The sequence below is a fragment of the Hibiscus syriacus genome, unplaced genomic scaffold (assembly GCF_006381635.1).
Source record: "Hibiscus syriacus cultivar Baekdansim isolate YM2019G1 unplaced genomic scaffold, ASM638163v2 tig00110347_pilon, whole genome shotgun sequence".
In the NCBI taxonomy this organism is placed as follows: domain Eukaryota; kingdom Viridiplantae; phylum Streptophyta; class Magnoliopsida; order Malvales; family Malvaceae; genus Hibiscus; species Hibiscus syriacus.
The window spans coordinates 722759-745555 of NW_024062698.1; the positions used below are offsets into that span (position 1 = coordinate 722759).

The window sequence follows — 22797 nt, forward strand, 5'->3', positions numbered from 1 at the left end:
AAATGGGAAACCACATGACACTCCAATGAGCTCATCAACAAAGCTTGACATAGATGAAGGAGGTAAATGTGTGGATGTTAAATTATATATGTCAATGATGGTTCTTTGCTTTATCTAACTGCAAGTAGACCGGACATTATGTTTAGTGTTTGCTTATGTGCTAGATTTCAATCATGCCCTAAGGAATCAAATTTACTAGCTGTTAAGAGGATCTTTAGATACCTTAAGGACACTCATAGTTTAGGACTTTGGTATCCTAGAGACTCTAGCTTTATCTTGCATGCCTTTTCTGATGCGGATTATGGAGGATGCAAATTTGATAGGAAAAGCACCTCCGGTACTTGTCAATTCCTTGGAAATATGTTGATTTCTTGGTTTTCAAAGAAACAAAATTGTGTTGCATTATCTACCACTGAAGCGAATACATTTCAGCTGGTAGTTGTTGTGCACAAGTTTTATGGATGAAACAACAACTTTTTGATTATGGAATTGAAGTAGGTAGCATTCCTATCAAGTGTGACAATACTAGTGTTATTTGTCTCACTAAAAATCCCATCTAAACCTCAAAATACCCCGCCGTTCGTCCCTCTCTCATTCAAAAATATCCTATTGCTCAAAATCAACGAAATATTGTAGGAATCTTGAGTTTTTCAACTTCTTATCCTACTACTATCATTAAATCGTGCAACACAACATCTCATTCCTCTCAAATCCAAAATTTTCAAGGTATCTTTCTAAAAACTTCTATTTTATCATATTCTAATCTTAGGACTAATTTTAATTAGTTCTAGGATGAGCATTTTATCGGGCATTGATTGTTTGATAATTACAAACCAGATTTTACAACCAATTTCATAAAAAAAACCCACAAAATTTCAAAGGAATTTTTGAATTTTCGAAATAAAAAAAATCGAAAATTTGAATTTAATTTTAAATTTGATGTTTTTTATTTAATTATGTTGTTTTCATCGAGTCGTTCTCGTTCAAACCAACCTCTAATCTCGTTCCTCCTCCACCTACATCTCTATTAGGATCTTGTTTTAACATGCCTGAGCATCGTAGAGACGAACTGTACTCTAGGTACAGAAATTATTTTTAATCTTATAGAATTCGGGAAGAGCGTATTCCTTCTCTTCAAGCTATGATAGATATTGACTTTGAATACCTTCCGATTCTTAAAGTTTGGAAGTTTGATAAAATGTTTCAGCTCAAACCTATCGTTTATCAACAGTTAGTCCGTATTTTCTATTCCAATGCGGTATGTATTCAAAACAAAACTCAATGGGACTATAGCCATTAGATCCTATCTTTTAGGCCAATATATTAATATTGACCCCGAGACTATAGCTTTCTATTTTGGGTTAGATGATGATGGGTTATTTAATGAATGAAAATGTGGAATATCCCTACCAAATTCTAGTGTTAGTACTCTACGATCTCATCACGACCGTTTTCTTCATTTGATGATTTCTTGGTGGTTTAGAACATCCGGAGGTAGGTACTCCACTCTATGTGCTAGGGATTTATGGTGGATGTACTGTATTAAAAATAAGATCAAAATAAATCTGCCCCACATTATTTTTAGTCAACTAGTGGACATCATAAACATTGTTCCTTCAAAACATATCGAAACATTGATTTATGGATGTCTTCTGAGTAATCTCTTTATCAAACTCGGTCTAGACGTCTCTCTCGACAATCCTATCCCACTCCAAAATCAAATCAATCTTACTTCCTTGAAGAAAGCAGATTGGAAACAAGACGAGGAAACCGGTCTTTGGGTCTTTCGACCCGGTAAGCAAAACTCCGGGAGCGAGTTCTTCACGAGCTCCTCCTAGCTCTTCTCATGCTCCTCCTCGTCCTCCGGCACCGGCTGCTGACGATGATCCTGAGTTTCAACAACTTATGCAAGATATCGACGATCACGTTCCAGACGATGAGCCTGCACCGGAACCGGCACGGTAAAAAGATCAAATGTCACCATATTTTCGATCCTTCTTGGAGTCATTTGATCTGTGGTTTGACTCCATGAGTCTCAGATTACTAAGTTTCAGTGGGAGATATGTGAACGTATGGACGCACTCACTCTTGAGTTCGAGCTCATTATCCTCCTCATCCCGATCCTCTGATGGAATGAATTTGTTTCCTTGTTATGATTTCTTGAATTTTCACACTTGGATTGATTTTTGATGTTTCTGGATGTTTAAACTTGATGGTTTTTGGATGTTTTGAACTTATTTTTTGTTTTATGGATTTTTGAACTTAATATTTATATATATTTGGTTTGAATTTTCATTATGAATTTAATGTTTATTATTTTATTTTTGCATCATTTACATACTAGTTACATTATGACCAATTATGTCATTTCACATTTGTTTATGAATATTGATTATGAAACTAATGGCTAATCTCTCTTTTGATTGTGATCTTAGCAGCTTAAGCTATATATATATTTATAATCAATTGGCTATTTTTTTCAAAAACTTGTTTAAATCGATTTTTGAGTCTTTTTGATTTAACAAAAAGGGGAGAAATGTCAAAGTAATTAAGTTTTTTTTAAGGGAAAAGTGTTAAAGTAAGGGGGAGTAATTTCAAACTTGGCTTTCAAAATTTATTTTCAAAGAAAATCTTAAAATTACTCAAGTGCTTTGTTATATCAAAAAGGGGGAGATTGTTGAAAACATTTTGATGTTTCGATATAACAAACTAAGTTTAAATGAATTTTAAGATTTTACAAATGATTTTCTAAGTATATTCGATTCAATTAATCGAATATCAAATTATTACTCCAAGTCTTTCAAAATCAATTTTAAACCTTACTAAATGTGTAAAATTATGTTTTATACTTAAACTATTTTTTAAACAATTTTCACAAAGTATTTTGAACTGAAATCAAGCCTAAAATCAATTTTTAAGAGTGATGCACCGATGCACAAATTAATTTTTCAAACATCGAATGCATTTTATGCATCGACGCACATACCATGCATCGATGCACTCAGTGCATTTGATGCATCGATGCACAAGACCATGCATCGATGCACTCAGGCTTTTTCAAAACATCGAATGCATTTTATGCATCGATGCACACTTGGTGCACCGATGCACTAAGTGTTCCAACAGTCAAAATATTTGAATTTTACACTAATGCACCATGGTATGCATCGATGCACTGACGCTCCCAACTGAATTTAATTAATTGTTTTCACACTTAAACGGCTCTATTGACTCCACTAAGCATCCCCAACATTCAGAATCATTTGAAGGTGTATTTAAACAAGCTTAGAAGCCATTGATCAATAAAAGAAACAACAATCAACAAGAATCAAGAGATAATCAAAGAGAAAGCATCAAACCTTAAGTTTGAGCATTTCAAGCCTATTTTTCATTCAATATTCATTTTTCTTTCAAGAACACTAATTGTATTCATTTTTTAGTGTTCTTTTCTTTGTTCTAGAATTGTGCAAACACTCTACCTTGTGAGGATTTCCTTGTAAGTTTGCAAATTTGTAATATTCTCTTTGAGAAAGAGTGTTCTCAAGAATTGGGGTATATTCTTGAGGGAGTTGTAAGGTTATCTCTTTGGCCTCAAAAGAAAGAACAAATTAGTGAATTTGTTGGAAAATCCTTAGTGTGGATAGCTAAGGTAGTGGACGTAGACTTTGATTGAGAAAGTCGAAACACTCTAAATCGATGTGCAATTACTTTCAATTTTCTGCAAAAGCTTCCACCAAAATTTTAATTTCCAATTCACCCCCCTCTTGGTCGATTCCGTCGATCGATTAACTCAACACACTTTTTTAAATGGGATTCTTACTAGGGAAGTGTATATGATTCAGCCGCCAGGTAACGAGTAAGGTGATGGTAACATTGTTTGTAAACTTCACAAGGCTATTTATGGGCTTAAACAAGCTCCTTGAGCTTGGTTTGAGCAACTTTGCATGTATTTGGAGTTTGAGGGTTTTATTTTAGCAAAATCTGATTCATCTCTTTATGTTCACTAGTCAGCTACCAATGTTATGTATTTGTTGGTGTATGTTGACGATATTATTCGCACTGGAAATAAACCTGATGAAGTGCAGTTTGTTATTAACAATTTGAACAAACAATATTCGTTGAAGGATCTTGGAACTTTGAGTTATTTTTTGGGGTTGAGGTTTATTATGAGGCAGGTAATATTACGTTGAGTCAACGAAAATATATTGGTGATTTGTTACAGCGTAGTGGCTTTGTTGGTGTCAAGAGTCTTCCTATTCCCATGGTGTCAAGTTGTAACTTGTCAGTTAAGGATGGATTTAATTTTGAAGATGTTTCTTACTATAGAAGTATAGTTGGTGCATTGCAAAATGTTGTCATTACTCGCCCTGATGTGGCATTTGCAGTCAATCGAGTGTGTCAGTTCATGAAAGCTCCACTTGATACTCATTTTCAAGCTGTGAAGCGAATATTGTGTTATCTTCAGGGTACTATTGATATTGGTTTACGTTTCTCACCTTCCTTAAGATTGACGTTAACTGGTTTTGCTGATGTCAACTGGGGGTCGGATGTGGATGATCGGCGCTCTACTTCTGGTTATTGCATTTACTTTTCTGGGAACTTAGTCTCATGGAGTTCTGAAAAACAATAAGATGTAGCCAGATCTACTGCTGAGGCTGAATATCAGAGTATTGCATGTGCTGCGGCTGATATGGTATGGCTTCAGTCCTTACTTACTGAGTTGCATGTTGTTCTACATGGTACACCTACATTATGGTGTAACAATACGAGTGTTGTTGCTTTATGTGCTAACCCTGTTCTTCATTCTAAATTCGAACATATGGAAATTGATTTGTTCTTTGTTAGAGAGATGGTTGCTACTGTAAAATTGCAGGTTCATGAGGTTCCAACAGTTGAGCAGGTTGCTGATATTCTAACTAAACCATTATCTGCTCCTTTATTCCTAAAGCATAGACAACGACTGTTGATTGTTCAACTCAAGGATAAGTTGTTGCTTCGTGAGTTGAGCAGTAAAAATGTAATTGAAGAAGTTGACGAATGATGAAGGAATGATGAAGGCTTTGACAAGTTGTTAAGTAGGGTGAATGTTGAAGAATGAAGGTCTTTGATGTGTTTGTTATGAGTTGTCAAGTAGGGTGAATGTTGAAGAATGTATTGCATTGCATGAATTTGTTAAGAGTTTGTTACAGGGTTGCTTGCAAAGTTGGTAAAAGAGGTAGTCGTTTGTTCAGCCTTGTATATAAGCACCCCTTGTATGACTTAAAAGGCAGCTTTTTCATTCTAATAAAAATGACTGAGATTTTCTTCTCTTCCTTTCTTTGTTATGAGTGTTTACATAATAACTGTTTGGCTATCTTAACACTAAGATTCTACACCTAGATTACTTGAGAGAGGTTTTTAAGGAGAAGATGAAATATTGTTCGAGCGTTAAGGTGGTTAATTGAGCGAGCTAGAATATGGATTGTGCTCGATCTATACTTCTTGTTATGGGGATGATAAATACTCGAAAAATGACAATTCTGGTGTTATAGAAGAGTCCAAATGTGTGATGGATTTGCTCAACCATATGGTGATTACTTTGAAGCCGAGTTTTCGGAGCTCCGTACATTACTTGTTGGATTGAGATTCGTTTGTGATATGGGATGGATGGCTGTTCAATTTGAAACTGACTTAATGACACTTGTTCACAAGATTACAAAAGATTAAGATGATATTTCACCTCTCGATGATTTATGTAGGAAGCTCGGACAATTTTTCAGAACAATTCTCAGTTTCATGTTACTTATGCTAGTCGTTCTTGTAATTATGTTGCTCATCAGTTAGCTAGTTGCAACTAGTTGAGCTCTTAGAACTGGTGACTTTTTATTCTTTGATTTGTTTTATTACTCTTTGATTTGGTTTATCTCGATATTATTGTTCATGACATTCAAAATAATGTACTTAATATTTGATTTATGGTAATTGGACACTTTTTTTATTGAGTTTAGAAAGAATTTGTATTGGACACTTCTGTTTTTAGTGGATTTAGATCCTTATTGAGTTTAGAAAGAATTTTTAATGAGGCTCATTCATGATTTTTGCTCAAAAAAATTAGAATTAAGATAAGAAAAACTGCATTACAATAGTACTTAATGAGGAAACTTTTAAATATTAGAGCCACTAGGATTGTAAAATACAAAGCAAAAACAAATTGTATTATTTTCTCCACAAATCCTTCCATTAGGACTTAATAGTAGCATACTGGTGCAAAGCTATGCGATAGCAATTCCAGAGCGAGCATACGCTACTTCAGTAACAAGCACTACTACTACTACTACCTCTTATTCTATCTGTGTTTACTATTGCTGCTACGCTCCCGATCTCGATCTCGATCCCGTTCCCGACCTCGATCCCATTCCCGTTGCCTTGATCCTCTTGAGTGCCATGGTTTCTCTTCCCACTCGGCTGATTGTGGTGGAGATGACTCGTACCTTGATGGTTTCCTTTTGAAATGTCTATCATCGTCACTGGACTCATAATCTACAGCATTGCTACTACTGCTCTTCCTCCCACCACCACTTGTAGTAGAAACCGCCTTGGCAGTGGCCGATGATGTCTTGTAATCATATCCATTGGAGGATGGTTTGTGATGGCCAGAGGACGCAGGTTCATCAGAAGATATCTTCCGTTTCTTGCTAATTTCTTCTGGAAAGCTAATGCGAGAAAACACACTAGGCTTTGACTTCTTATCCGTTCCTGATGTAGTCGTGGAAGTTAATTTGTGTGCTTGTTCAGGCTCAAGCTTGGAAGACTCGGAGCGATGATGATGATGATGATGGCGATCACGATCACGATCATCATAGTTATGGTCATAATCACATTCAACGTCATGATTCTGGTCAGCTTTCCTCTTTGAAGGGCGTGGAGGTGCTTCATAGTCCCGTAAGGAACGTTCTGGTGAAGTCCTCTCTGATCGATGCCGAAGATGCTCATGGCGACGATTACCACCTGACATTTGTGGAATAGGCTTCTGCAACAAACAAAACATAATTGAAATGATACATCATCAACAGATCATCTTGTTCCTTCTCATGTTACTAATCAGAAATACAAGCTTAAACTGCGCAGCTCTGACCAACTCTATATGCCTATCGTTTTTCAGTGTAAGCTACCATAAAAATACTCGAGTGAAAGAAGTAGGCCTAGACAATTGATTGGTGACATGACAAACAAGAATAAAAGAAAGCTAGGTAAAAAAGCACATACGGATTTTGACTTCAGTGACGAAACATCAGCACTGCTGCTCACTTCCCTACCAAATTCCCGATCTCTAGACATCTCCCTGCAATAATTTCAGAAATATTAAGTAAACCGTTTCATCCGGTGAATCAATCCCTGTAAACAGAAAGATATTATTCAACACCTACAGGAAGCCCTTTACAGGGATCTCAGGACTTGCATGCACCTTGTCCCAAGGAGTAGCCAAATGAATGACTAGGAAATAGGAATTATTCCGAGCTCAATGGAAAGTATAAACCAATGGAATAACAATAATGTACATAGCAAGTTTAGAATAATAAAAGTATGTTCAGTACCTTTCACCTCGTCTCTCATTTTCACGCTTCCTAATCAAAGCAGCTTGCCTAGCCTCAAATTCCTCTCTGCTCATGATAGGTGGGGCAACATTCATACCCATTCCAAACTCCGCAAGATCTCTACAAACCATTAAGTTGACAAAAAAATCAAAGATGTCCAGACTCCAGATATCATCAGTACATAAGAAACCAAATAATACATGATCCAATATTTTTTTAAAAAGAGACAAAAATTCCATGCCACTGGCAATACACACACAACTGGTATAAACATAGGCTATTTAACAAATGTTACACATACCTCTGGGGTGGGATGGGAGGAAACATATAATTTTGAGCACCAAAAGGATCTGGAGGCATGACACCTGCGAATGGCATGTCCATTGGACCTAGTCCATACCCACCCATATAGGGCATCACTCCAGTATAAGGACCCATAAATCCATCCATCCCAGGCTGCATACCAGTCCAGTAAGGGTTATAGGCAGAGGGACCCATAGACATCATATAGTTCTCAGCTGCAAGATCCTGAGAGGTTTTCCACTGCCAGTCTGGAGTGGAACAAGATTCAGGTTAGAAATAATACTAATAATTTTATAAAACTCATAATCAATAGTACAAAATAGAGGCTACAAACCTACCACTTGCTGGCAAAGGAACCTTCTTATTTTTCTTTTTCTTTCCTGGAGAAAAAAAAGGATCAAAATTAAACCAATGATCCATCTATTTTTCTTCATTTCCACTAAAGAACAAGTACTACTTACTCTCACTATAATACACACACAATATATATCCAACTCAGTGCAAGATAGAACAGGGAAGATGGCAAAAAAATTTAGTGCATGAACAATGAAAGTTCTTAACAGACACATTCGAGAATTTCTTTAAAAAATGACACTAGAAATAAATCTCAGCCACAAGCTTTCAAGAACGGGAATGATACTGAGGTTGACAAAAATGAGATAGACCACGCCAAGCATTTCCACCCAGGTTTAACCCCAAAATCTACCACACCAGCAAGGAGGTCAGTACCAATGTTCTTAAAGGTTTCCTTCTAACTTGGGCAAAGAAATAAAACATAATTACCTGCCTCTCCAGAAGCCACCTTCTGTTGCACTTCTTCCTCCACAAGTCTCCCTTGTGATGCAGGCTCCTTCACACTCATTGACTCCAGCGTAGCTTCAGATGCCTCAGCTAGTTTAGTTGTCGTTACTTTCTCCAAGATCTGCTGTGCGGGAATAGCTTTGTTCAACTCATTAGCTTTATCCTTAACATCAGGACTTTCTTCCTTGGCAGATACTGGTTTCTGCTCTCCCTTAGATGCAGCAGATGTAGTAGGAGATGGAATTTTCAGTTGTGGACCCCGTGCAGATTCCATATCTAGATTTGAAAGACAGGACAAATCAATAAAGATCCATACATCATAGAAGTCAGTTATAAGTTAATTAATTTGATTATGATTTATGACAACAATGATGAACCTTGAACTTGAAAAGTACTTCCAGCATTGTCAGCACTGCTGTTACCAGACTCCAATATACGATTAATGGTATCTCGTAAGGTTTTATTTGGAAGAAGATCATCAGTGAGTATGTTGGTCGCCCCACATACACACATCAGCTTTGAGATAATGTAGTCCCTTATACCTGAGATACATTTTGTAAATATGTGCTTCAAAATTACATATACAAAACCATTCAACAGGGAAACGAACCAAAAGATGCATGGGATGAGCAGGCAGCAATAAAACTCACATTTATCACAAAAACTCTTAAAACAACATTTGCTAGTTAGAACAGCATCTTTCATTACTTCCTTGCACAGTGGGCAGTGGAGTTCAGGTGGAAGGTCACCAACAGAACGAGTGGAAGGCAAGCCCTCAATTTCTTTCTCAAAGGCAGCCCTGTTGGAAACAAAAAAAAAAATAGTTTTCAAGCATAACAAATAAAATTGCCTACAAGCATGAAACAAAACCACAATAATAAGACAAAACAGTTACTCATTGGGTTTCAAAACCGCAACCGCTCCACTTGGCAAAGCGTAAGAGCCATCTGGAGTTGCCATTAGCATCGACTTTGGAATGCCAGTTGGAGGCTTCACCCTTTTAATATCATAGTTCGGATCACCATTTGTGGGGCAGTGTTGAATAAAATGCCCTTCATCACAAATTCAATAGCAACCACAGGTTCACGAAAAAGTATAATCTAAGCAAATGAAAAAGGAAAATAGATTCAACATACCAGGCACCTTGCAACGGTGACAAACATAGCCTTGAGGAGGCGTTTTGCGCTCCAATCCTAATCAATATCAATGAGGAAAACAAAAACTTCAGCTTAAAATACTATTTGGAAGAACAATTACTGCAATCAAATGCCCCACAAAATTTCAAAAGCTACTGAGCTAAATTAGAATAACAGCTACCACCCATTCAAGCATAAACAGGTTTACACACAAAACTGCTATATGTTATAGCAAAAGAGAGAGTTCCAACTGCGACTAATTTCCAGACGCGTTGTCCACTGACAAGCTCACACTTAAATGATGCAACAATGGACAAGGCTAGAACAATCACATGCACATATATGCATACACTCGCACACACTAACTAGGTAACCACAAAACTAATATCTCACATGCAAAAGCACAAGGCACACTTAAAACAAAATAATAAGCAGCAGAGAAGATCAAACTTTAAAATTCCAGAGATAAAAACTTCAATATAAAGTGAACATCATATACACAAAGCAATGTCCCCACCCAAAAAGACACCCCCACCATGATAAACAATGCAATGAAGACAAAAAGGGCTTAAGAAAATCACCAAAACCACGTCCACCCATCCTTCCACCCATACCCCTTCCAAAGCCTTTACCAGGTCCAAAGCCATCTGCACCTTGGCTGCAAACCCAAACAATTAAGAATGGACATTGCATCAATAGAAGTAACAAAAAAACAAAATAAAGAAATAGCATTCATCTCACCGCTGCCAATCCAAGGCAGGAGTATCTATTAAAGCCTTAATCTTACTTTCCTCATCAGCTTTATCAGTAGGGGGAGCATCAGGAAGTGGATTGCTTGACAAGACTGGTAGTGTTTCAGGGATTGAATACAAATCATTCCCAAATTCATCCCATTCTGAGTCTTCGGGCTACAAGTAAAAAGACAAGCCCAGCATATTAAATTCAATATTCGTAGAAGGCAAATTGGCAACATGAGTAGTGCAAAGTCAAACCCATTTTCATCAAGGAAAATATGTCAGAAGCAAAGCTTACATATTTTGGAACAGATGAATCAGCATCCAGGAAGTTACTCTTTTCTGGTTGAGCATTCTCAATCTGATCTGCCACCTTGGGCCTGTGAAGCATAAAAAAAATGCAAACCTAGAATTAGGTGGTTCTCTCACACTAGCCACCAATAGTCAGAACCAATCTAAACACACAACTGATCAAGTTCATGCAATTAACTGAACATTTAATACTTGTTTTCTTAACAAGTTCTCTAAAATTAAAACATTTAAGTTGTTTGGCATCTAAAGGACTGAGATAATACTCTGGTGCAGCAATAATGGGCATGCGAGGCCTTCCAGGAACCCGACGAATTAATACGGAAGTATTTTTCGGGATTAACATTGCTTCGTCCAGATATTCTGAAATTGAAAAGATAACACAAGTCTGTAAAACACTATAGAAAAATGCTATTTCATGAACGGAGACAACTACTAAAAATTGATATTATCATCAAATGGAAGATTAGGCCATGCTCCTAACTGATATTTTTAAGCTAGATTTAACGGGAAAATAAGAATTTGAATGCATTAAGCAAAGACCAACCTTCATTAGTTTGGGCATTAGTGACAACGAGGTCGAAGTCTGTACCCCTGCCCAAGTGCTTTGATTCAAATATTTTTTCTTTCAAAGTACCAACACTTATAAACGGACCATCCATGGAAATTGAATCAAAATCTCTCGCACTTTTAAATTTGTAATAAACAGCCATTTTTTACGTTTGTTTCCTTGAGAAAATAGTAATAATAATAAAAATAATAATAATTTTATAAAAAAAACACAAGAAAATTATGAACTTTTTATTGGCCTTCCAAACAAAATTAGGCCTGATATTCAATAAAAAAAAGAATATAAACAGTACAAGTTTTTCCCCTTATTCTAAGAGAAACCGAACCAAACTCGATTCTTCTTCGATGCAAAATTTGTCTCGGAGAAATCAACTCTGACAATTTCTTCACGCTGTATTCCAATAAATCGAATTTCTCAGCTAAACCAGAAGTTTAGGGCAAATCGGAGGGAATAATGAAAAAGCTCCTTTGCTCTTAGATCATCAAATTCACACGGAATCTTCGATTGTTTTACTAAAAGAATCGCTCCTTACAAATCAGTCGGCCCGATCTCCATCTTTTGAAACGCGAGCAAAAGTAAACCTTCAGGAAATAATCCTACAATCGATCGATCTTCAAAAGGAAACTCGGAAAATTTTAGACTTGAGATTCTGATACGCCGAAATTAAAAAATAGAACATTACAAGCTTGCAGAAACTCAATAAGAGATTGGAGAGAGAGAAATAATTAGCGAATAGCGATCATCGTGAATCTATAGGGTTTTGATATAGGTAAAGGGGAAATGGGAATTTGGGAAGAGGTTATCGAAAAGCTATATCCGAATATGGTCCTTCAACAAAAATAAATAGATATATATTATCTCTAAAGGACGGCCATATGCCCCCACCAGGGACATAACTACTTGCACATTAATAGGGGCCCAGGTCCCAATTATTTTTGGGTTAACTGCTTCTAGGTCCTCCTTGTTTTAAAGTTCGATAAATTAAGTCTTAACCCTTTCTCGGTTTGAATTAATTTTAGGTCCTCCTAGTTTTCTTGGACCTAATTTTTAGTTCACATACCTTTTAGTCCTATGACTTTAAAATATGCAAATTGTAATCTCTTTTCATTTTTAATTTTAAATTGTTAATTTAACCATTAAAAAAACTCTTCCGTATTCTACATTCTCCATCTTTGTCTACCTCCGTCATTTTCACTTTACATTAAAACTCTTCATTATTTGTCTCCACTCTCTAAGTTGATAAAAATTTGTAATCATATATTTAAACCAACAAAATCAAAACTATAAATAAAAACTTAACTAAACTACATTTTTCTAAAACAGAAGAAGCAATGTTATGATATACTTGATCTAAGTTTTAATAAAGAAAAACGGGCAAATAATCATAGGTTGGTTAAAATTTAAAAGTGAAACAATTTCACACATCGGTCAATATTAATGAAGATACAATCACTACATAGCTAAAAAAAGAAAATGGCTATCTGAATGAAAAACTTTGGATTTTCTCATGTTGGGAGATGTACCGCCCTGCAAAAACCCACAATTTTATCCTACTTGTTAAAACTTTGTGCCTGGTGAAAATGGACAAATTAAATGGCATGGAAATTGAAATCATGATTCAGCAAGTAGGCTTTGTGGATGCTGCAACCGGATTTTACCTTGCAATTCGTTGCGAAAATCGCTGAAATGGCAAGCTCTGAATGAATACAATTCCTGGTCCGGTTAGAACGGCTGTAACCAAATTGTTGCCCTGCAAGTTCGCATTGAAACAGCAACGAAACTTACAAGGCCATATACGTAAATACCAATCATGGGCATCAAGCAAAGTCTAAGCAGTGTAACTGGGACAGTAGAAGTAGAGTTATCAACCAGTGCCATTCAGTGTGTTCACAATAGAGACTCGGATGAGACATTCTTAAACGTCCCGATATTTTAAATATGTAGTCGATATTTACTAGAGAAAAATGGTCGACAGTAACAAATTTATTGGCTAAAATAAAATAAAAATCACAAATACAGGCACACAATTGCGAAAAGAAAAACATCAGGCACCAGAACTCCTACTCGACCACTAATCCACTATCATACCGAGTGTAGAAATATACTAAATGTCCATCGAAGCATTCTCATTTCTGCGGCCTCAATCCTCCTCACGTGATCCTTCTTGGTTGCCCAACATTCTGATCCATACAACAGCGCTGGTCTTATTGCCATTCTATAAAATTTTCCCTTAAGTTTTAGAGGGACCTTCTTGTCACACAGAACTCCAGTAGCGGCCCTCCACTTTAGCCATCCCGACTTTATACGGTGTGTAACGTCATCATCTACACCCCCATCTTTATGTATCATACCCTAGGTACTTGAACAATCCTTTGAGGGGAGAACGTGTCCTTCTATGCATACTTCTACATCTTCATCATTTTGGTTCCCATTGAAGTTTGAACATACATACTCTGTCTTTTCAATATTAATGAAGATACAATCACTACATAAGCTAGAAAAAAGAAAATGGCTATCTGAATGAAAAACTTTGGATTTTCTCTCATGTTGGGAGATGTAACCGCCCTGCAAAAACCCACAATTTTATCCTACTTGTTAAAACTTTGTGCCTGGTGAAAATGGACAAATTAAATGGCATGGAAATTGAAATCATGATTCAGCAAGTAGGCTTTGTGGATGCTGCAACCGGATTTTACCTTGCAATTCGTTGCGAAAATCGCTGAAATGGCAAGCTCTGAATGAATACAATTCCTGGTCCGGTTAGAACGGCTGTAACCAAATTGTTGCCCTGCAAGTTCGCATTGAAACAGCAACGAAACTTACAAGGCCATATACGTAAATACCAATCATGGGCATCAAGCAAAGTCTAAGCAGTGTAACTGGGACAGTAGAAGTAGAGTTTATCAACCAGTGCCATTCAGTGTGTTCACAATAGAGACTCGGATGAGACATTCTTAAACAAGTCCCGATATTTTAAAATATGTAGTCGATAATTTACTAGAGAAAAATGGTCGACAGTAACAAATTTATTGGCTAAAATAAAATAAAAATCACAAATACAGGCACACAATTGCGAAAAGAACAACATACAGGCACCAGAACTCCTACTCGACCACTAATCCACTATCATACCGAGTGTAGAAATATACTAACTGAAAGCGGCTTACCCCGAACACTGCTCTTCTTATTGGACCATTGTATTTGATTTGAATAACGATGAAAGTAGTAAGGGCCACAATGCATGACATATCAACTGCCAATACCTCTCCCACCTCAAGATTTTTCTGCATAACTAGCAAAAGAAAGAAGCCCACAGAATCCCAATGATCAGATACCTATGCATACAAATTTATAACTTCAATAGTTTGCTGCATGTAACAAAGGAATATGTTATCAACGGTTGGTTAAGCAATGAGTTTTTATCCTTTTTTCTATTAACATTTCTGGAAGGGAAGACAAGAACAACAAGTTCATAAGAAAATAGAAAATAGAAAATAAGGAAAATAAAACATGCTTCTTCATGACTTGTAATGAGCTATCTTTCGAATTAAAGCAATTCAAAAGATGTACAAAGAAAAGTTACATCTGAAAAGATCTTTGAACACAGCTGGCGTATGCAACATTACTCTACACCAGCAAGGATAAATGCAAGCCCCTGGCCAGATAACTTCTGTCTAAGAAATCCCTGCTATGCCAGCAACACATCCATCAAATAAACAGATACACACAGCTTAAAGAAACTGAGGAATAAACCAAAGAAACAGAAAAACTGAAATACATTTGAAAAGAACTTTGAACACAGCTGGCGTATGCATCTAAGAGAAGAATAAAAAATGATAAAATATTAATGTATCTTTATGTCACCTCTACACCGGTTACAACACTCCGTGGCCACTGATCAACTGTATTATTGACCTTCACATCATTGATGGAGCAAAGAAACGCATCTGGCTGTAAAACAAGTTTACAAGATGGTGTAAAGATTCCAAGCTAATATTGCACCAAAAATGAATTTCCACGAGCAAGTCAGCTACCTGAAATAAAAGCCCTCCACCGAACATTGCTAAATCAATCTGCCAAAGAAAAAAACATGAACAAACAACATATAGCTCATAGTTAGCACTAACAAAACGGCAATTTGGGACCACAAAACACTCAACTTGACAAGCACTATAATAAGTAAATAAAAAGTTGTTAGAGTTTGAAACACAAACCAAGAACCCTTGCAAGAGAAGTGCAGCAATGCCAACAATCCATCACTTAGACCATTATAGCGAAGAGCAATACTACTTATACTCTTGCCAAAAGTCACTGCCACAGCCTACCTCATTTTAAGGGACATAAGTATTTTCCATTTCAATGTACCCAGACATGAAGCACATGGAGCCTGCATTTGTAACATTCAACATCAACTTTGGATGAATTAAAGTCTCCGTTATAACAAACAATAACTAACATAATGCAGCAAGCCAATCATCTTATGATCAAGCAGCTCTCCTTACTGCTCTTCAGCAGAGGATCTAATGTGATCGTAATTATAAGCAAAACAATAGGATATGTGTAGATAGTTTAATTGATAGTAAAGTAACTTCTCCATTTATCGAACTTTTGACACTTTTAGTCACTATTTGTACTACAATATATTGGCAATAGGAAGCTGTAGCATTCCAAATTGTAGATTATAGAGCTTTACTCCTACCCTAGCAACCAACAATATACTTATCATAATATACAGAAAGCCTCACCATTCACAATTTACCAAGAACATTAGTTTATGATCACAATACTAAAATTGTGATGAAACCCTTCACCATGATAGCAATATTCCTATTTTAAAACATAAAACTATAGTAGTATTAACCCAACCAAGGAATACAATAGAGACCAAATAACCTACCGGGTTTTGCAATAACCTTTTCTTGTGGCTTCAGCATTATCTGGAAATGAAATAAAAATTACCAAGACTTTTTTAAAAAAGTTACATAATTACAGGTACAGATCATATACTTAAATTAAAAGAAAATTCTTTTATAAAAGCTAGGAAGTACCTGAACTATTTGAGCTTCACCACCCAATCTGAAATGGGGTCACATCATCTTGCGGGCTGTACATGAATTTATACCAACAAGAAACTATTACGTCTATAGATGCACATGTTGAGACATTTATACTACACAATATCATCCATCTAGTTTCATCGAGAAACTGTTTCCCCAACTCGGCGTTCGAGCTAGCTACTCTCACACTTTGATCACAGCAGTCTGAACAAGCTTATTTACAAGTTGATTACAACGGAGAAATTTCAAGATAAATGGAATCGAAGTCAACTATATTAAGGAGACCCCTATTAAAATTCTTCAACAATGCTAGATCAAATGCTAAAAAGTAAAGCCTAAATTCCATTAAGATTTCACGCCACTTGTCCAAGCAACAATATTCAATTTCCTTGTGATTACCTTTTTCCATGAAACAAGCAAAAAATCAGTGAAAGAGTTAGAGCACACAAGGAATTTTTGTAGAGAAGTTACCTGATACACGTAGGTTGAAAAGGAGTGGTCAAAAAGGGGCGGCCATGGACGTCGAGGTCTCGACTTTGAAATTAAACTCTTCTATTTCGAGATTTAATCAGACTTCAACACTTTAATCACAAAAATTCATAACGGCCAAAAATTAAAAAGAAAGGAAATTGGTGCTCTTCATTATTCTTATTAATGTAGGCGTCTGGGAATTAAATAGGTGGAGACTTGACTTACGAAATTAGCCTTGATATCTTCCGACGTTAGGATAAACAATGCGCGGAAGAGAAAATGTTACTAGTTGGTTTTTAGTCATTCATATTTGATCTTGTTTGGTGGTCATTTGATGACACGCGTCGTGTTATTTGTTGAAGTTTCAAGTATCTACGTGTTCCAGAATTGTTTGACAGCATGGCAAGAGAAGAAGGTTCTCACTTCTCACAGCGACGTTGGATTGATTATCTGATATATAATCATTAGGTAAACTACAGATGGTCACCAACTCTTAAGATTTCACATTTTGGTCCTTAAATAAACAACTCATCTAGTCACATTTTAATCTATAATATAAATAATTCTATAATTTTAAATAATATTTTAATAAATAAAACTCTTACCTACAGTGAAAAAGAATATATATATAATTGGAGAGATTCATTTAAATGAAATCAATCAATATTATAATATTATAATAATGATATTAATTTAAATAAAATTCAAATAAATATTAAATTCAACTTAAATTCAAATTTCATAAATTCAGCTTGACTCAAAATTTATTAATAAAATTGACATGATAAATCATTTGTAAACCTCAATTAATCTGATTTTTTCACTCAACTCGATCAAATACTCAACCCAAATGATGCCCATCAATTCTGATTTTTGTATAATTAGTTAGGTAAAATCGTAACTTTTGCTCTTGTAGTAGATTCAATTTATCACTTTCACCCATATCTTATTTTCGCATCAATTTAGCCATCTAAGTTGCTCAATTGCATCATTTTATACCATATCCTAACTTAAAACCCTAAATCATAAATCCTAAATCATAATCTCATAACTTATAATTTAGGGTCTTAAGTTAGGGTAGTGTTGAACCATGCTTTGATATTTGATATACCAAAAATAAATATTTTGAAGAAATTTTAAGATTGTTTTTTATTGGTTTTTTAAGTTTATATTCGATTAAATTGTTCGAATATGTAAATTCTTTTTAAGGTCAAAAACTTCATTTTTATTCTTACTGTTTTGAAAATTCAAATCATATATTGGAATTAATTTTTAAATATTTTTACAAAGAGTTTCAGATTTTAATTGAGTCAAAAATCAATTTTTTAACCCTACAGTATCGATATTATTCATGTGGTACCGACACTAATGACATAAAATTACACTGTAGTGTCAATACTCTGATAGAAGTATCGATACTCCCTTTAGAATTTTGACAAATGCAAATTCCAGTAGGCTATTTTTATACTGATACTCTTTGAGTATCGATATCACTATCGATATTCTAATTGGAGTACCAATACTCCTCTCTCACCAATGACTAGAATTTTATATTTAATGCAGGCATTACCGATACTCCAAGCTCGAGTACCAGTACTCAAAGCGTCTAGGCAGCATTTATTGTGGGAAAACAAGATTCCAAGTCATGTGTGAAGACAAGAGATCATAGAGAAAGCTAAAGCAATCATATTGAGCCAAAATCAATGTCAACATTCTTGAATATTCCTTTTGCTTTCATGTAACACTTTTGTACTCATTTGTTTTTACTTCTCAAGTGTTCTTATTTGTTCTTGAATTGTACAAACATATTCCTAATGAGGTTTTTCTAAGTTTGGAATTTGTAATTTTCTCTTTTTGATAGTGTCTCAAGAATTTGGGGTATAATTTTTAAGGGAGTTGTAAGGTTACACCTTGTCCTCAAAGGTTGATACAAATTAGTGAGTTTGTGAAAATCCTTTGTGTGGATAGCTAATTTAGTGGATGCAGACTTTGGTTTAGAAAGTCGAACCACTCTAAAATTCTTGTGTTCAATTTTCATTTTTCCCTTAAACTTACATGTTGAGTTAATCGATCGACGAAATAACCAAGAGGGGTGAATTGGCAATAAAACTTTGATGGAAGCTTTTGCAGAAAATAGAAAATAATTGCACAACGATTTAGAGTGGTTCGAACTTTCTCAACCAAAGTCTACGTCCACTACCTTAGCTATCCACACTAAGGATTTTTCACAAATTCACAAATTTGTCTTTCTTTTGAGGACAAAGAGTAACCTTACAATCCCTTAAGAATTATACCCCAAATTCTTGAGAACACTGTCTCCCAAATAGAACAATTCAAATTTTGCAAACTTACAGAAAAACCGCACAAGGCAAGATGTTCGCACAATTTTAGAATAAAGAAAGAACACTCAAAGATGAATACAATTGAGTACAAGGGTGTTCTTGGAAGAAAAAGAATATTGAATGGAAAATAGGCTTGAAATGCTCAAACAATAAGTTTAAGGCTTTCTCTTTGAATATCTCTCGATTCTTGTTTCTTGTTCTTGATCAATGGCTCATATGCTTGCTTAAATACACCTTGAATTGATTCTTAACGTTGGGGATCATTGATGGAGTCAATAGAGCCGTTATGGTGTAATTATCATTTAAAAAATTTGTTGGGAGCGTAGGTGCATCGGTACACTCTCAAGGGTGTATCGGTACACTATATAAAATTCAAATATTTCGATCGTTATATGACTTAGTGTAACGGTACACTCTAGGTGCATCGGTACACTAATTACATTCGATGTTTTAATAGAGCCATGAGTGTATCGATGCATTAGTTGTGTATTGGTACACAAAATGCATTCGATGTTGGGTGCATCGATAAATCAAAGAGAGTATGTACATCCCTTTGTAAAAATTATTTTTGGCTCGATTATGGTTCGATTTTAACACTTAGTAAGGATTGAAATTAACGTTTGAAAAACTTGGAGTAATATTTTTATATTCGAATAATTTAAATCGATAAATCAAAGAAAGATTAGCCATTAGTTCCATAAATCAATATTCTAAATAATGTGCAATGGTAATTGGTCATATTTATCTAAAATGAAATGATGCAAAAATCATATAAGTTCAAATTAATCAAACCAAATTCAAACAACAAATATATATAAATAAACATTCAAGTTCAAACATCCATATCATCCAAAATAACAATCCAAAAACATCCAAAATGTTTTAACAATGAAGTTCTATCTTAACCTAAGAAACAAAGCAATAAAAGGTCTAATCGTCCATCGGGGGATCAGAGGTGATAAATGTGCCCATATATGGCCACATCATTGTAAGCGCGTCGACCCTTTCGTCTATAGCATCAAAACGATGATCGTCGCTTCATTGTTAGCAGTTAAATGAGACTCGATGGATGCAAACCTCATGTCAAGAGTCTCCATAAAAGATCGAAAGTGTGGAGGCATCTGACTCTCTTGTTGTGACGGCTCATCGTCGGGTACGTGATCATCAATATCAAGCATAAGTTCTTCAAGCTCTGGATCATCGTCCGCAGCCGTGCCGGAGGAGCTCGTGAAGAGCTAGCTCCCGGTGTTTTCTCGGTGGATCGAACCCATTGATCCTTTTCCCCATCCATCCCGACTTTTTCAAGGTCGTGAAATTTATTTGGTTCGTAAGAGGATGGGTACATCAAGCATGACCCTAAGTCTAGTTTTGATAAACATATTACTAAGGAGACAACTGTAAACTAAGGTTTCAACATATGTAGATGGTACATTATTCACGGTTTCTACTAGTTCACCAAAATGATTTGTGGAAAATTTAATTTCTTTTTATGTTGGATATAATGTATCCACCATAAATCTAAAACTCTAAGGGAGGAGTACCTACCTCCCAATGGTCTAAACCACCAAGAGATGATCAAGTGAAAAAAACGCTCGTGATGAGTTCTTAAGGTACTTGCACTAGCCTTAGCTTTATAAGGTGTTTCCACAATCTCTTTTTCGTTATCTAAACCTTCGTTATCTAAACCAAATGTGTTAGTTATTGTGTAGGAGTCAATATAAAAATTGACCTAGAATATAGGATCGAATCCCTATGGTTTCAGTTCGAGACTCGTTTTGGACACAAACCGCATTAGAATAAAATGCGGACTAGTTGGTGATAAACGATAGGTTTGAGGTGAAAGAGTTTATCAAATTTCCAAGAATGAAGAGTAGGAAGATATTCAAATTTCATATCAACCATTGCTTAGATAGGGAATACGCTCTTCCCGAATTTTATATAACTCAAACAGATATGAAACCTATGGTAGAGATTATCTCTACGACCAGGTGGGTTAAAACAGAGTTTAGAATGGTCATTTCCGGTTCGTTTGGGTTTGGATTTGGATTGGGAGGAGGAATAGGAGATCGTTTTGGTTTGAACGACTAGACGACAACCTAGGGCGTTTAGAGTGAGACATGGTTAAAGATCGAATGGATAAGGTTACTTGCAATTTTAAAATACATGTATGCAATATAATCAATCTCAAACTCATATGTTCCTCAATATTCAAGGTTCGCTAAAATCCTAATGGTAAATTTGAAAAACTATTTTTGAAAACAATGTTTGAAATCAATATGTAGTTTTCAAAACAACATAATTAAATAAAAATTGTTGAGTTAATCGATCGACAGAATAAGCCAAGGGGGGTGAATTGGCAATAAAAATTTTGGTGGAAGCTTTTGCAGAAAATTGAAAATATTTGCACAGCGACAGCGATTTAGAGTGGTTTGACTTTCTCAACCAAAGTCTACGTCCACTACCTTAGCTATCCACACTAAGGATTTTCCACAAATTCACTAATTTGTCTTTCTTTTGCGGACAAAGAGTAACCTTAAAAATCCCTCAAGAATTATACCTCAAATTCTTGAGAACACTCTCTTCCAAAGAGAACAATACAAATTTCGCAAACTTACAGAAAATCCTCACAGGCAAGATGTTTGCATAATTCTAGAATAAAGAAAGAACACTCAAGAATATACAATTGAGCACAATAAGTGTTCTTGAAGAAAAAATGATATTGAATGAAATAGGCTTGAAAATGCTCAAACTTTAGGTTTGATGCTTTCTCTTTGATTCTCTCTTGATTCTTGTTGATTATTATTTCTTGTTATTGATCAATGGCTTCTAAGCTTGTTTAAATACTCCTTCAATTGATTCTGAATGTTGGGGATGATTAGTGGAGTTAATAGAGTCGTTTAAGTGTGAAAACAATTAATAAAACTACTTAGAGCGTGGGGGGGAATCGGTACCCCTTCATAAGGAATCGATTCTTGCAGTGTAAAAATTCAAATATTTTGACCGTTAAATAAGGGGAATCGGTACCCCCTGAGGGGGAATCGGTTCCCTCCAAGTAATCTATTATTTCTCGGAGCCAAAACCTTTCAGGGGGAATCAGTCCCCTCCAGGCAATCTACCCATTTTGGTTTGAGATTTATTAAGAAATGCTTTTTGGCTCGATTAAGGCTCGAAATACTTTGTAAATTTGTTTAAAAGATTAGAACATATTTTTACAGTTTAGTAAGGATTAAAATGAACTTTGAAAGACTTGGAGTAATATTTTGATAATCGAATAATTATATCGAATATACTTAGAAAATCTTTTATAAAATCTTAAAATTCATTTAACTTAATTTGTTATATCGAAACATCAAAATGTTTTCAACAATCTCCCCCTTTTTGATATAACAAAACACTTAAGTAATTTTAAGATTTTCTTGAAAAAAAAATTTAATCAAAAATTGAGTTTGAAAATTACTCCCCCTTACTCTAACACTTCTCCCCCCTTTTTGTTAAATAA

General features: G+C 35.4%; 1 protein-coding gene and 1 pseudogene across 2 annotated transcripts; both read right to left on the bottom strand.

Annotated features, from left to right (window-relative positions):
- Positions 1-6148: 6148 nt before the first annotated feature.
- On the bottom strand, positions 6149-12227 carry LOC120120762 (E3 ubiquitin ligase PQT3-like). Of its 2 annotated transcripts, XM_039140297.1 has the most exons (16): positions 11405-12227; positions 11124-11220; positions 10847-10928; positions 10556-10722; positions 10396-10472; positions 9815-9871; positions 9574-9730; positions 9329-9477; positions 9056-9220; positions 8661-8954; positions 8216-8257; positions 7876-8125; positions 7575-7694; positions 7246-7321; positions 6406-7009; positions 6149-6357 (listed from the first exon to the last, which is right to left on the bottom strand). In XM_039140297.1, the coding sequence occupies exons 1-16, from the start codon at positions 11568-11570 to the stop codon at positions 6326-6328; spliced, it is 2535 nt and encodes an 844-aa protein (XP_038996228.1). In that variant the 5' UTR covers positions 11571-12227; the 3' UTR covers positions 6149-6325. The 2 variants fall into 2 exon arrangements, with proteins under 2 accessions (XP_038996228.1, XP_038996229.1); XM_039140298.1 differs by lacking the exons at positions 6149-6357; positions 7246-7321 and having other exon boundaries at positions 6652-7009; positions 11405-12225.
- Positions 12228-13828: 1601 nt separating this feature from the next.
- On the bottom strand, positions 13829-16759 carry LOC120120764 (annotated as a pseudogene).
- Positions 16760-22797: the final 6038 nt, after the last annotated feature.